The following is a 15,627-nucleotide window of genomic DNA, read 5'->3' on the forward strand; positions in this document are numbered from 1 at the left end:
ATTTTGAAGGTGGCAAATCGTGTACTCTGCTAAAGCATTTCTTCTGTCAAACTATGATAATGGCAAACATCAAATGATGTAGACAAATGTACAGCTAAAACTACTACTCCTGTATCTCAAACCAACAGGTGGAATTTAATCGAGGTGACTTAGAGTCATAGAGATGTACAGCACGGAAACAGACCCTTCGGTCCAACCCGTCCATGCCGACCAGCTATCCCAACCCAATCTAGTCCCACCTGCCAGCACTTGGCCCACATCACTCCAAACCCTTCCTATTCATATACCCACCCAGATATTTTTTAAATGTTGCAGTTGTACTAGCCTCCACTACTTCCTCTGGCAGCTCATTCCATACACGTTCCACCCTCTGCATGAAAAAGGTACCCCTTAGGTCTCTTTTATATCTTTCCCCTCTCACCCTAAACCTATGCCCTCCAGTTCTGGCCTCCCCCATCCCAGGGAAAAGACTTTGTCTATTTATCCTATCCATGTCCCTCATAATTTTGTCAACCTCTATAAGGCCACCCCTCAGCCTCCGACACTCCAGGGAAAACAGCCCTAGCCTCTTCAATCTCTCCCTATAGCTCAAATCCTCCAACCCTGGCAACATCCTTGTAAATCTTTTCTGAACCCTTTCAAGTTTCACAACATCTTTCCAATAGAAAGGAGACCAGAATTGCACACAATATTCCAACAGTGGCCTCACCAATGTCCTGTACAGCTGCAACATGAGCTCCCAACCCCTGTACGAAATACTCTGACCAATAAAGGAAAGCATACCAAACGCCTTCTTCACTATCCTATCTACCTGCAACTCCACTTTCAAGGAGCTGATCCTGCACTCCAAGATCTCTTTGTTCAGCAACACTCCCTAGCAACTTACCATTAATTGTATAAGTCCTGCTAAGATTTGCTTTCCCAAAATGCAGCTCCTTGTATTTATCTAAATTAAACTCTATCTGTCATTTCTCAGCCCATTGGCCCATCTGATCAAGATCCCGCTGTAATCTGAGGTAACCTTCTTCACTGTCCATTGCACCTCCAATTTTGGTGTCATCTGCAAACTTACTAATTATACCTCTTATGCTCACATCCAAATCATTTATATAAATGATGAAAAGTAGTGGACCCAGCACCGATCCTTGTGGCACTCCACTGGTCACAGGCTTGTGGCTCACCCGCTGGTTGGAGAGCTATGGAAGAGACCACCTTACAGGAAGGCCCATTGTATTAAAGAACAGTCAGGCATTTAAATGGTCAGTAATGAATCTCCCCTGGGATCCAAGACCCTGAGGTGCAAATACCCAATGGCTGGCAGTCAATCAGAGGTTGCCAGCACAGTCTCCAGAGGAATGGCAGTAGCTGCCAGCAGCTCACTCACAGGAGAAGCAGGATTGAAGAGGGACCCAGGCTACAGGAGAGTGAATGTGGGATGGGAGTTATTGAATGGAGGGGGTGGGATGGTGTGATGAGAGTTGAAGGCACAGTTAATGGTGAGCAGTTAGTGGCCGCCCCATTTCCCAATGCCGGAAAATTCTTTCAGGCACTGAATGCCCGACAAGGAGGGAAACCTGTCAAGGAACCTGCAAGTACACATGATACTTGGGCTCCCTGCATAGCAACTGCCAGACCTAGTGCTAGCTGAATATTACTGGAGGCTAGAAAAGGTCATTAATAGTTCAATTTAAAGAGCTTCATTGGTGACAAGGTGGGAAGGCCATGAACAACCCTTCCTGCTCCAGAGAGCCTTTGCCTCGATTAATTCTGGACATGTACCTAGTGGGTGGTGAACAGACTTTGGGGAGTCAGGACGTGGGTTACTTATTGCAAGATTCCTAGCTTCTGGCCACCTCTTGTAGCCATTGTATTTATGTAGCAAATCCTGTTCTGTTTCTAGTCAGTTGTAAACCTCCAAATGTTATTTGTAATAGGGGATTCAGTGCCATGAAATGTCAAGGGGCAATGATTAGATTGTCTCTTTTTTGAGATGGTCATTGTTGGACATTTATGTGGCATGAATATTATTTGCCATTTTCACTGTTATTACTTGTTATTTTTACTGAAAGTGTTCTGTTTTTTTGTCCAGATTAGTGTATTGTATTTGTTCAATTATTAGGATTATGTAATTACTTTCCTGCTCGCTTTTCATCATGTGAAACTTTATGGAAGGTAAAATGCAAGCTGTGTAACAAGTCAAAAACAAAAACAAAAATTAAATTGAAAGTTTTAAGTTTGCTGTTATGTTTTGGTCCATAAATCAGTCATACTACCTTATTGTTTCACCTAGTTTAGCTGAAAGTTTCCAACCGTGACTACATTCAAGATTCTAGATTAGAAGCTAGGAATCTTGCAATAAGTAACCCACATCCTGACTCCCCAAAGTCTGTTAACCACCCACTAACCACACAACCCTTGCCTCAATTAATTCTGTGAGAAGGTACTTGCCAGAACATTTGGAACTCTTACCGAGGTCATTCACGATGGTGTCTGCAAAATGGAAATAATTGAAAATTATCATTCTCTGTGACTCCATCTTTTTGCTGGTCTCTTGTTTGTTGCTTTCATGGAAAACAAAATTACTTTTATTTCTTTCAAGTTCACCAAATTCCGAGATCTTAATTTCTCCCATTACTTGAAGCTAAAAATAAAGGCCGAGACCTTCAGATTTGCTACTATTCCCTCACTCTCATGTCATCAAGCCAGCAACAAAAACACTCTACGATGGGATGATGGTCTCAATTCTAGTGTTCAATTCAAAGTCTAGTGTTAATGAACATGGGGAGCCTGGCCCCAGTTCTCCATAAACCCAAAGGATCACCTCTCAGTCATAGCAAGGCTTAGGAAGTTCATTTAAATACTGCAAAATCCCATAACTATCCCCTATCTCCCAAGCAGCTGAACTAAACAGGAGTTGGAAATTCTGGGAAAGCAATAATTGAAGAGAAAATAAGATGCGAAAATGACAGGAGCTACACTAATGATTGAAAAACAACATTCAACCTATACTCCATTATTTGTGCCAGAGGCAAACATCTTCGAATGTTCAGGCATGCTGCTTTGAGAATTCAAAAGCCCTCCTTGTCTAACGTAGTTACTCGCAAGCTGATCAGCCGCTTAGTGAAAGTGAACCTTGCCCAAGCCTCACCCCCCTATAGATGCAAGAATCCCACTGCAGACTGCCAAAAAATGCAGATATGTCTGATTCCAATGAAACAAACCAAGATGATGATTTGATCTGTGATTACACAATTGATTGTGTTCAATAAAGAATTTAGGAAGTAGGAGAAATTCAGTGACGTGTATTAATGAATTTACAACCAACACAGGCAAATCAGTATGAAAACAAAACATTATATTTGAAGATCCATAACAATTTACTAAATAAATCCATCCATGGATTGTTGGATACTTAATTGTCATAGCCACAGTGATATTATATTGCCTTATTATTATTATTCTTAACCAAAGCAGATAAATGTACGTCTGTAATATCACACAATAGATCCATTTGTAACAATGATATTGGGATACGACTGACTTCGTATTTTAAACATCAGTTCATGAGCAATTTAGACCAGATTCCCTATTGCTCTGGTCAGTTGGTGTGCATTTCTCAACTGTGCAGTGAAGATTCCCCAGCAATTCTCTCAGATCCATGATCTACGTTTCCAGAAGCAATGGTTTTTGCTTGTTCATTGACTTTCCTGACCCCTAGTGCTGTTGCAATGTTCCTCTGTAGTCAGCTTTCTGTGTTGAAGAATGTCAACTTTTCGCTTTTACTGTGCCCCAAACATGCAAACATGTGCTTGACTGAAATTGATGGGAAAGTTTCTGCCAGGTGCCATTGTTCTTGATGGCAGAATCTCCATAAATTAGAGGCACAAAACTGCATGGCTAACAATCCCATCAGTCACTGCAGGAAAAGCACTCCATTAGGATTCAGTTCTTACTGCTCACATACTCAAATCACACTCAATCCCCTTTGATGTAGGAGCCTGTCTATGTGCAGCATGTAATGGAGATCTATGGAAGGCCCATTTCCCTTTCCAATGTTTGGAGGAGGTCTTGTCCTGGAGGTTGTTTGTCTATCATAGCTCTAGATTAAAGAAAAGCCGCATGTAGTCTCAAGAAAAAGGAATAGGAAGAAAATATGCTAAAATTCATTTGGGCTTGTTTTTTATCAAGTGTTTAATATATTGTCCTCATGTTTTCATGCAGCAAAAGCAGCAGTTTGCTAGTTAATCACATCATAGAGAAACTTACGGATCTGAGACTCTGCAAGATACTGCAAAATAGTAAGTCTAACATAATGTAGTTTAGTACCTGGATGCAGGGCTGAGAAAACATTGCTTTATGAGTGAGCCCATTTTTCAAATGAAGTATTAAAACAAAATTTGGGCTGAGTGCATGCATACCATACAGCACAATTTATTCTTTGGCATCCAAATAGCAGCCAAACAAAATATGATACTGCATAACTGAATTCTCTACAGTCTTGACCTAATACTAATTTTAAAAATGCAGATAGTTAAAGGCATAGGCCAAAGATAAAGGATGGCACGGTGACTCAGTGGTTAGCACTGCTACCTCACAGCGCCAGGGAACCCGGGTTCAATCCCCACTTCGGGCGACTATCTGTGTGAAGTTTGCACATTCTCCCTGTGTCTGCATGGGTTTCCTCCCACAGTCCAAAGATGTGCAGGTCAGGTGAATTGGCCATGCTAAATTGCCCATAGTGTTGGGTGCATTAATCAGGGGTAAATATAGAGTAGGGGGAATGGGTCTGGGTAGATTACTCTTTTGGGAGGTCAGGTTGGGCTGAAGGGCCTGTTTCCATACTGTAGAGAATCTAATCCATTATAAATGTCTTCGATTTAATGACAATAAATTATGCAGCTCGTGTCTTAGAATGAATTCTTGCATGAAGCTCATTGGAGATATGTGAATGTGTGTCCTGTGGGTTTACATGGCTAGCAATGCATACTTGGGATTAATTTTGACTCTATTTGTCTGACAATTGGGAAGTTCAAAACATCAGCTAGATGATTTAACAGTCAGAAAGGCACCAGGAACTCATCAATCTAAGCTGTAACCAAATCTACTGAGCACGAGGTAAAATTCAGCAAAGTCAGCATGATCCATCATGACATATTGGTCAGCATGGACAAGCTGGGCTGAAGGGTCTGTTTCCATGCTGTTTATTCCGACAACTCTATGACCCAGTGTTACTTTCCTTCCTATTGGAAATAAAGAAAACCAAATACTGCTCTTGGTTCCCAGAGGGAAAAATTAAGTCTTCTCTGGTGTTGAGCCTTACTGTCATATCGCCAATGAGAGAGAAATTGCCCCTAACTACTTCTAGGCCATGTGATATTCTCACTTCCCACCAATCCCACTGGCGTTGGCTACTGGGATTAAATAATGCTCAGGAAATAGTTTGGACTTCAGTTCAGGAATGTCAAGTGATTGTCCATCTCACCTTGTTTCTGATTCACTGCAGTTCAAATGAGAAAAACTGCGCTAATCAGCAGTAAATGTTAGGACAGGTTGCTTGGCAACACTTTGCAATGTAGATATACGCATCCTATACCTGGTAAAACCATAGTGTAATTTTCTCGTGGTTGCTTCCTTCAGTTACGAACAAGCATACAGAGTAGGCTACTCGGCCCATTGCACTTACTGTGTCATTTATTCAGATCATGACTGATCTTATTTGCACCTCTGATCTACTTTCCTGCAAACCCCTGATAATCTATAAATCCCATGGTTAACAAGAATCTATCTATCTCTGTCTTAAAAATATTTAATGATTCTGTATCCACTGTCTTTTGAGGAAAGGAATTCCTCAATCTTCAGAAAAAAATAAGATATTTCCACAACTCTGCCTTAAGTGGGTGACATCTTATTTTAAACTTTGATCCCTAGTTTTAGGCTCTCCCACAGGACAAAACGTCTTTCAAATATTCACCCAGTCAAGCCTCCTCGAGTTCTAGTAAGTTATGTTTGATACTCTAAACTCCAGTGGATACAGGTCTAGCTTGCCTAGCCTTGCCTTATAAGACAAGCTGCTCATTCTTGGTATTTGTCTGCTAAATCTTTTCTGAACAGTTTCCAATCATTAGCATTCTTCCAGAAGGATGGTGACCAATACAGTACACATTACTCCAGATGCAGGTTCACCGATGCCCTGTCTTATTGAGGCATAGCCTCCCTACTCTTCCATTCAATACTCTCACAATAAAACATACCATTCTACTAGCTTTTCTGATTACTTGCTGGAGTGACATGCTAACTTTCAGCAATTGCGCATTAGGACATGCACATCTCTCTGCGTCTCAGAGTTCCATAACTTCTTACCATTTAGATAATATACTTTGTTTTTATTCTTTCTGCCAAAGTGAACAATTTCATACTTTCCCACATTATACTCTATTCGCTAGATCTCTGCCCACTCCTTTAACCAATCTATATCTCTTTGTAGGCTCCTTCTGTCATCTTCAAAACTTACTTTCCTACCTATCTTTGTGCCATCAGCACACTTAGCTACCATATCTTTGGTCCCTTCATCCAAATCATTTATATAAATTGTAAAGAGTTGAGGCCCCAGCACTGGCCCCTGGGGCAAATCACGTTTGATATCCTGCTAGTCTGAAATAGACCCATTTATTCCTTCTCCCCAATTCCTTTTTACCAGGTTCAAGAACAGCTTCTTCCTGCATTAGACTGCTGCATTGATCTCTCTGACCTCAAATAATGTTGATCTTGCTTTATGCACCTCCTGTGCTACAATAACTTTGTATGCCTCACTCTAAGGTCCCTATGATCTGTATTTCGTTGCTTGCTAGAGTCTGCCTGCACTGCTCACAAAACAAAGCTTTTTCATTGTATGTAGGCATGTGACTACAACAAATCAAATCAAATCAAATCAAACAATCTTGATCCATGGCAATATGTTAAGCACTATAACATGAGCTTTTATTTTCCTTTGATGTGGTATCTTATCAAATGCCTCCTAAAAATGTAAGTACAATATAATTTGTGCTAATGTTTTCCATGTGGGCTGTCAAATCTGTGGATATTATATATACAGAGCTGAACTTAACCATCATCCACTGCCAGGTTTGTTACCGGCTTTCTGTTCAGCACAGTCTCTGAAGTGGCAAACCTTCCTCACACCCACTTCATGCAGCAGCACTTCCAAGTCACAACTTTTAAAAAAGGAAATGTGAGGGCTGCATTGTTCTGGCACTAACCTCAAAACGCAGTTTCCTGCCTTCTCATTTCTTATGCCACCTGCTAGATTTTGGCAGCCAATTTTTGTTGCTGCACTCAACCTTTGGATATATTCAAACTTACTTCAGAAAGCGAGTTTTGAGAAGATTTGTAGCTCAGGTTGAGGTTCTGGATGTAGGTTTGCTCGCTGAGCTGGAAAACTACCTCAGAAAACTAGGCTTCAAAAAAGCTAATCCAACATTTGCTCTCAGGTTTGCAGGTTATCTTTGTCATTGCATTTCTCTGCAGAATTTACTCAGGAGATTAAACAATGATAAACAGCCAGGTGCAGGTAAGCATTCTTATTAGAGCACCACTCAGTTAAAAATAGTCAGAAGTTTAGAACTGCAAGGAGCTGTTAGTATCACAAAATTAGACACTGTAACTGTCCTGGACAATAACACATTGCATCTGGATAGCCTGGGAAAGACTGTTAAAAGGCATCATGAAATGTAGAACATCCTTCAAAATAGAAGCTAGTCTCCTGCTATAACTGCCAGGATTACATCCTCCAGATTTAGTGTACCAGCACAGTGATATTTCACTTGCAATAGTAAGGCTTCCTTGAATTATACATTTTCTGTGTCAATAGAAGTATCAGTACATATTTGCCACTTTCATCTCGAGATGAAACTGCAAATGCTGGAATCCCACAGCAAAACAATCTCAGCTAAGATAGAACACTAAAGCAAAATACTGCAAACGCTGGATATCTAAAAGAAAAGCTCAAAATGCCTGAATTGCTCCAGAGGTTTGGCAGCAACTGGGGAACGAGACAGAGTGTTAAAGAGCAGGTTTTCTGCTCTAAGTCAGGCCCCCATCATTAACATCAAACGTGGACGATGACTGCATTCATTGCTCCTGAGTTAGCTAACTAGTGGCTGAAGGACATGCTTAACATCCAACAATAGGAGTGGGGAGGGTTTTAATATCTGGATAACTTGATGAACTTCGGCCTGTTGCAGATGATACCTCCACCTTGAGGGAACCACTTAACACGCTTAAAGGACTTCAAATGCAATGGTCACAGCTACTGGAGTTCAGTGCTGACTGCGGTCACAGTTGTAGCCAAGTAGGTAGGAGGGCTCTCAATGTTATACTGGAGTGCAGGTGTCCGGTCTGTCACTGGCATTTGCCACACTCCTGCACTGTGCAGGGGCAGCATGACTTGGTTGGCATCTGATCCATAAGCTTTAATTAAAGTAATTTACTGGCTCCTTTCTCAAAAAGTGGCTTGGGGGCATATTTGGATTCTGCCTAATTTTTACCCAATAATGTTTTCTCATGCTCCCTCTTTATTATCCCAATTGCTTTTTTTTAAAACATTTCTCCACCCCTGCGACCATTCACTTTCTAAACATCACTAGGCTTTCTGTTGATTTGCTTCCTTTGTGTCTGCTTAAAGTCTCTTTTTCCTTTCTTCTCCAGTCGTGAATATTTCCAGACATCCAGGATTCTCTGGACTTGTTGTTCGTCCATTTCAGCCTAACAGGAATGTGTTTGGTTAGTATTCTCCCCATTTACATTTGAACATCATCCTACCCACACTGCTCTGTTGAGGATTTTCCATTAAGAAGATTTTCCCTGTTTCCTTGGACCAGATCCTCCCTTATTTTAATAAAATCCGTCTTTTACTAAGTCAAAACACTTTCTTGTAAACCGTCATTCTCTTTTTCTATAACAAACATTAATCACACTGTGTTGTGGATGCAATACTAAAATGTTCCCATACTCACCTCAAACACCATCTGGTTTCATTCCCCAGAATTAGGTCCAGCACTGCACTTTGTTGATCCTTCTACAGGTTGACATAAAAAGCTCTCCTGAATACATTTCAAGAAATCCACCCTCACTGAACCCTTTACACCAATTAATTTCAGGAAATTGAAGTCCCCTAATTTAATTGCCTTTTATTACACATTAGGCGCTACACACTACCTACGGGTGTTCAAAACAGCCCAAGGGATACATGGAACATCTGACAACCTGGCCCAATGAAGTTTGTAATTTCAGTTTTATTTGTGTTTATGGTGTTTTTGTAATTTTATCCTGTTTGACATTGATTGGCCTGATGGCTTTCAAAATGCTGATCTTAAAGCTACTGCTCGTTAATGTATGAATCTTAAATTTGAGTACATCGTCTAGTAATATTGCAACTTGATGTTTTAAAATATGAAATAAAATTTAGATTTATAATTGCAATATGATGTGACAACACTTTGATTTGGAGCCCATGAAGACAAACAACCTGGACACTTCTCTATTAGACATTGTCTTGCAATTTCACTGGTTGCAGTTACAATGGTAGTTGCCTCTTTCAGGTCCAGTAATGAGCCAGGTTAGTTGGAATATCATTACTGGAGACAGTGAGGACTGCAGATGCTGGAGGTCAGAGTCAAAAAGTGTAGCACTGGAAAAGCACAGCAGGCCAGGCAGCATCCGAGGAGCAGGAGGGTCTACATTTTGAACGTACGCTCTTCATCAGGAATGAAAATCATTACCAGAATCTGGCCTGTCACAGATGATAAATAGTTCCAAATGTTTATGCCTGTGTGTGTCATATTGGAGTCAAATCCATCCCCTAAAAAAGCCTTCAAACTTCCCTGCCAAAGGAAGATGATCACTTGTCTATTAAGCAAGTGGCAAGCATAATTCTGAGTCCAGAAACCCATTGCTGAGTAATCATGCAAATTAGCACAGTTCACCATAAATTACAAGGTGGAAATGCAAAGAATTATGCATAAGTTCATCTCAGGCAGACTTGAAAACAAATATTAGTAAAACCAGGGAGCATTAAACATGGTTCAAAAATAGAAGACTGTAGAGGAAATGTGAATAGAGGAATCCCAAAAGAAAATCAGAAATGTAACCAAACTTTTGAAGATTTTGAAGTCAACCCACAAGTCAAAACATTTTCATTTAGAACAAGATAGAGTCATTGAGACGTCCAGCATGGAAACAGATCCTAACCTAATCTAATTCCATTTGCCAGCACTTAGCCCATGTTCCTCTAAACCTTTCCTATTCATATGCCCATCTAGATGCCTTTTAAGTGCTATAATTGTACCAGCCTCCATCACTTCCTCTAGCAGCTCATTCCATACACGCACCACCCTCTGCGTGAAAATGTTGCTCCTTAGGTCCCTTTTACATCTTTCCCCTCTCGCCCTACACCTTAGAACAACCTACAAACTGTGTCTCAGAACAAGGCGTATATTTCTGAAAGGTTGTCTTGATTTGTTTAGTCAGATAGTGACAATGAAATGGCTTCTTTCATAATGATAAGGGAATAATTGAAGGGCTGTCTTGTTAATAGAAGTCACAGAAATCTGCTGAGGTTACCTAATATCCTTTTGCATTCTTCAGTATAGAGGAAGCCAGAAACTGCACTCAGTGGGTGAGTTTGAGGGAGAGTATATGTGAACCACTGTTAGGAGGCCAAGGCATCAATGAACAAAGACACAGGTGGATACCTGTCATTTGCAGTAACTGGCTGTCTTTCTCTTTCATTTGCTCACTAACCTGCTTTGGCTCTTCAAGGAATCCCTCTTGATAATTTCAACCAATTGGCATTTCGAAGATATAAAAATGAAAAGGAGAAGGTAGCATTACCTCCCATTGAAACTCGTCTAAACTTTTCCTGCACTCCAGAGTTTTCGGATGGTGGACTCCCATGTCCTGCTGCTGCTGTGGCAATGGCGAATGCTGAAGTAGGAGACACAGAGCATCGTACATTGTCCATCTCCCTGCAGCCAGGTCCCAACACACCGGATTGAACTGTATCATTTAATCACACAAAGAGAAGTCTGAATTTTACCAGTATGTAAGCACATGCAGTTAAAGCAAAGTTTAAGCAATAAATAGTATGTTATTCTAATACTTTATGCTTGACCCTAATGACATTATTTAAGCCATTAGTGAGGTGTGAATTTCTTTCCTTTGTCAGTTGCAGAATATTGTAAAATGTTTCCAAATGAAACTTTAATACTAGGCTATGCAGAATATCAAGTGATTGTTACAAAACATTCTCTCATAAGACTTTAATGTGCATCTATCCATATATCTTCAGTATATATTGCAGAAATCAACTTTAGAAATCTATGGAAGGTTTACTATTATATATTGCACATTGTGTCTTTGCATGTGCAATATATAACATCTTGGCCCTAAATTTCCTCAATGATAATGATACCATTATTGCGCTAGCAATTATATATTTTCCGGTGGAGAGAGTTACTCTGATGTACGCGAGTGAAGAGGCTATTTTGGTTTTGGGAAACTTTGGAATTAAAAATTATGAGATATACACACTGAATGGTTAATCTAGTTTTACTGTATAACCCAAAGTCTAAATGAACTCTTGCATAACTTGCTAGTGTATACTCAACCCACCAGGAAACTTCAAAGAACAATGCCATAACTCTTTACGAACACTGAACAGAAATTCAAAAGCAACAGAACCCTCTCCAATATTAAAGCAACAAACAAGAGGTTTTGGTGACACCTGTTGGCACAATTGTGCCTATTTTGGTATCCATTGGGTACCTAGACATCACCACATACACAGCAAACATAATTGGCTTTTCTGATGAAGTCAGAAGTCCTCCTTAAAGATCTAGGAGACAGGAGATTCTCTGTCCTGGATCTACCTTTCACCAAGATGGACACCAATATTAGACAAAAGCCTATTCTTCTCTATTTTTCCACTTGCCTGATGTTGGTGAGAATGTAATTGGATGTGCATTTCAGAAGGTAATGACAAGGTTCAGACCAACTCAAGCAGCTAAGATTGAGAAGGCTTGGAAATCAGTTGTGTTGGTTAATTTTAGAGAAGATGTTTTTAAAGAAATGTTAGGATGGAAATTTAAAAGTTTGCAATTTTTTGCCGAGATGTTTGCAATAAAATGTTTTTGACTGAACCATCTCTGACATCAAGACTGGCACATGTCCCACATCTTGGCATAGCCAGCAGAGTCCACTGAAGGCTTCAATTAAGGGATGGCTCCATAGAGAGCAGGCACCAGAGGTTGCCCATTGTTTACATTTTACCTCCCACAGATCTAACTGACTACTCTGACCTCCTCAACACCTCATGATTCACAAACGTTGGAATGGTGGTGGAGTGGCTGGAAGTCTGAAAATAAGCATAAAAGAAGGTTAGGAAAAATAAAGTTATCATGTATATTGTCACTGATAGCTGAAGGATAGGCTAGAGGACAGGGCATAGTGGGTACTCCTCTATGGTGAAAAGCTTTGTGACTTGTATCTAGCTGCACTGACCAGTGGACAGCTCATGGTGAGGGAACTAACGGATAAATCACAAACAGCTAGTGTGTAGGTACAGTAAATTAAAAACCTAGAGGAAAACTTATGTTATTGCTTACTCTGAAGGAAAGTTTTTTTAAAAATCTCTTCATCAGGAAATCAGGGTTTTCCCCAAAACATCGATTTTCCTGCTCCTCGGATGCTGCTGACCTGCTGTGCTTTTCCAGCACCACTCTAATCTTGACTGGAGTTTATAATAGTAAGAAGCAACATGATTGAAAATAAATCTTTAATAGGTCCTGACAGAATATATGTGGATAAGAATCTCATGTTGTCAAAACCAGTGGTCAGAGTTTAAAATTGGAGGGACATTCATTTAAAACAAAGATGAGGGGATTTTGTTTTCTCACAGGGAATTGAGAATCTTTGGAACTGTCTTCCACAAAAGGTGGTGGAAGACTTTGAATAATTTTAAGGCAGAGCTAGAACTCTGGGGGAAGCTAGGGAAGTGAATGCTGAGCCTCTTGCTGAGATATTTGAGTCATCAATAGTCACGGGTGAGATGCCAGAAGACTGGAGGTTGGCTAACGTGGTGCCAATATTTGAGAAAGGTGGTAAGGAAGAGCCAGGGAACTAAAGACTGGTGAGCCTGACTTCAGCAGTGGGCAAGTTGTTGGAGGGAATCCTAAGGGACAGGATTTACATGTATTTGGAAAGGCAAGGACTGATTAGGGATAGTCAACATGGCTTTGTGTGTAAGAAATCATGTCTCGCAAACTTTTTTGAGTTTTTTTGAAGATGTAACAAAGAGGATTGATGAGGGTAGAGCAATAGATGTGACCTACATGGTCTTCAGTAAGACGTTCGACAAGGTTCCTTATAGCAAACCAGTTAGCAAGATTAGTTCACATGGAATACAGGGAGAACTAACCATTTGGATACAGAACTGGCTCAAAGGTAGAAGACAGAGGATGGTGGTGGAGGGTTGTTTTTCAGACTGGAGGTCTGTGACCAGTGGAGTACCACAAGGATCGGTGCTGGGTCCACTGCTTTTCATCATTTATATGAATGATTTGGATGTGAACATAGGAGATATAATTAGTAAGTTTGCAGATGACACCAAAATTGGAGGTGTAGTGGACAGCAAAGAAGATTACCTCAGAGGACAACAGGATCTTGATCAGATGGGCTGAGGAGTGGCAGATAGGGTTCAATTTAGATAAATGTGAGGTGCTGCATTTTGGAAAGGCAAATCAGAGCAGAACTTATGCACTTTATAGTAAGGTCCTGGGAAGTGTTGCTGGACAAAGATCATGGAGTGCAGGTTCATAGTTCCTTGAAAGTGGAGTTGCAGGAAATAGTGCAGTGAAGAAGGTGTTTGGTATGCTTTCTTTTATTGGTCAGAGCACTGAGTGCAGGAGTTGGGAAGTCATGTTGCAGCTGTACAGGACATTGGTTAGGCCACTTTTGGAATATTGTGTGCAATTCTGCTCTCCCTCCTATCGAAACAATGTTGTGAAACTTGAAAAGATTTACAAGGATATTGCCAGGGTTGGAGGATTTGAGCTACAGGGAGAGGCTGAATAGGCTCAGGCTGTTTTCCCTGGAGCGTCGAAGGCGGAGGGGTGACGTTAGAGGTTTATAAAATCATGAGGGTCATGGGTAGGATAAAAAGACAAGGTCTTTCCCCTGGTGTAGTGGAGTCCAGAACTAGAGGGCACAGGTTTAGGGTGAGAGGGGAATGATTTAAAAGGGACCCAAGAGGCAACTTTTTCTACACAGAGGGTGGTACATGTATGGAATGAGCTGCCAGAGGAAGTGGTGGAGGCTGGTAAAATGACAACATTTAACAGGCATCTGGATGTATATGAATAAACATGAAGAGTTTAGAGGGATATGGACCAAATGCTGGTAAATGGAACTAAATTAGGTTAGGATATCTGGTCAGCATTGGTGAGTTAGACCCAAGAGTCTGTTTCCATGCTGTACATCTCTATATAGCTATGATCCTATAAATACATAAATTATTGATAAACAAAGAGATTGAGATTATGAGGAGTAGAGTCCATTTATCAAGAAATTGAGTAGAGATAAATCAAGAAATTACAGACTAGTGAGTCTCACATCAATAGTAGGGAAACTCGTGGAGAAAATTCTGATGGAAAGAATTAATCTCTACTTAGAGAAGCAAGGTTTGCTCAAGGATAGTCAGCATAGCTTTGTTAGAGGGAGGTCATGATGAACAAATTTGACTGAAATTTTGGGGAAGGTGTGTAGATTATGGTGACGCTGTTGATGTATTTTAAATGGATTTCAGCAAAGCCTTTGACAATGACCCACATGGAAGACTGATAAAGACAATAAAGGCACATTGGATTCAGAGTATCTTGGCAAGTTGGATCTGAAACTGGGTAGTGGTAAGATACAGAGTGTGATGTTTGTGTAAATGGAGCCCAGTGAACAGTGGCATTTCATAGTAATCAATGTTTGGCCCCTTATTGTTTGTTTTATATATAAAACAATAAAGATGTGGGGGGGGGGAGCTGATAAATAAATTTCTGGATGACATGAAGATTGGGCACGTGGTCAATAGAAAGGAATAAGGTCTTAGCTTAAAGGAAGATGGAGATAGGTTGGTCAGACAGCAGATTAGTGGCAGATGGAATATAACAGTGAAATGTGAGAGGTGATACACTTAGGAAGGAGTTTCAGGGCAAGGGAGTACCCAATGAATGGCAGGACAGTAGGAAGCTCTGAAGTTGTTTGTCAACAACAGACACCTGAAAACAGACAAAGTTTTTAAAAATTGGTTTAGAAAGGAAACTGAAATTCAGAAAATATTAACATTAATCCAAAATGTTGCAAGTTACAGTGCTAAGAAAAACAAAAGCTGTTAAAAGGATACATTTCTATATATAAGCCTCAAATCTTGGCAGGATTAATAGTTTGAACTCAGAAGTGGAGAAAGAGAACGATAAACCATCTACTCTTTCAGATAGCAGGTTGAAATGCTGTATACTTGGTCTGCTTTGAGCAGGATAAACCTTCATTCCCTTTTCTTTATGGGTAATTGCAAGTGTAACAAGA

The 15,627-nt window shown here is 40.4% G+C and overlaps 1 protein-coding gene across 4 annotated transcripts in view; it reads right to left on the reverse strand.

The window, feature by feature from the left end:
• LOC122559051 (ras-specific guanine nucleotide-releasing factor 2) overlaps positions 1-15,627 on the reverse strand; it is a 244,258-nt gene that overhangs the window by 61,738 nt on the left and 166,893 nt on the right. For 3 of the 4 annotated variants that reach the window (XM_043708239.2, XM_043708251.2, XM_087999797.1), the window contains one exon: positions 10,888-11,052. The exons of the other annotated variant lie outside the window; for it this stretch is intronic. In XM_043708239.2, coding sequence (XP_043564174.2) covers positions 10,888-11,052 — 165 coding nt within the window. The remainder of the gene's footprint in view (positions 1-10,887; positions 11,053-15,627) is intronic. 4 annotated transcript variants of the gene reach the window in all.

Source organism: Chiloscyllium plagiosum, unplaced genomic scaffold (assembly GCF_037043375.1).
Source record: "Chiloscyllium plagiosum isolate Xiang-an unplaced genomic scaffold, Cpla_swu_hap1 HiC_scaffold_2, whole genome shotgun sequence".
NCBI classification, from domain to species: domain Eukaryota; kingdom Metazoa; phylum Chordata; class Chondrichthyes; order Orectolobiformes; family Hemiscylliidae; genus Chiloscyllium; species Chiloscyllium plagiosum.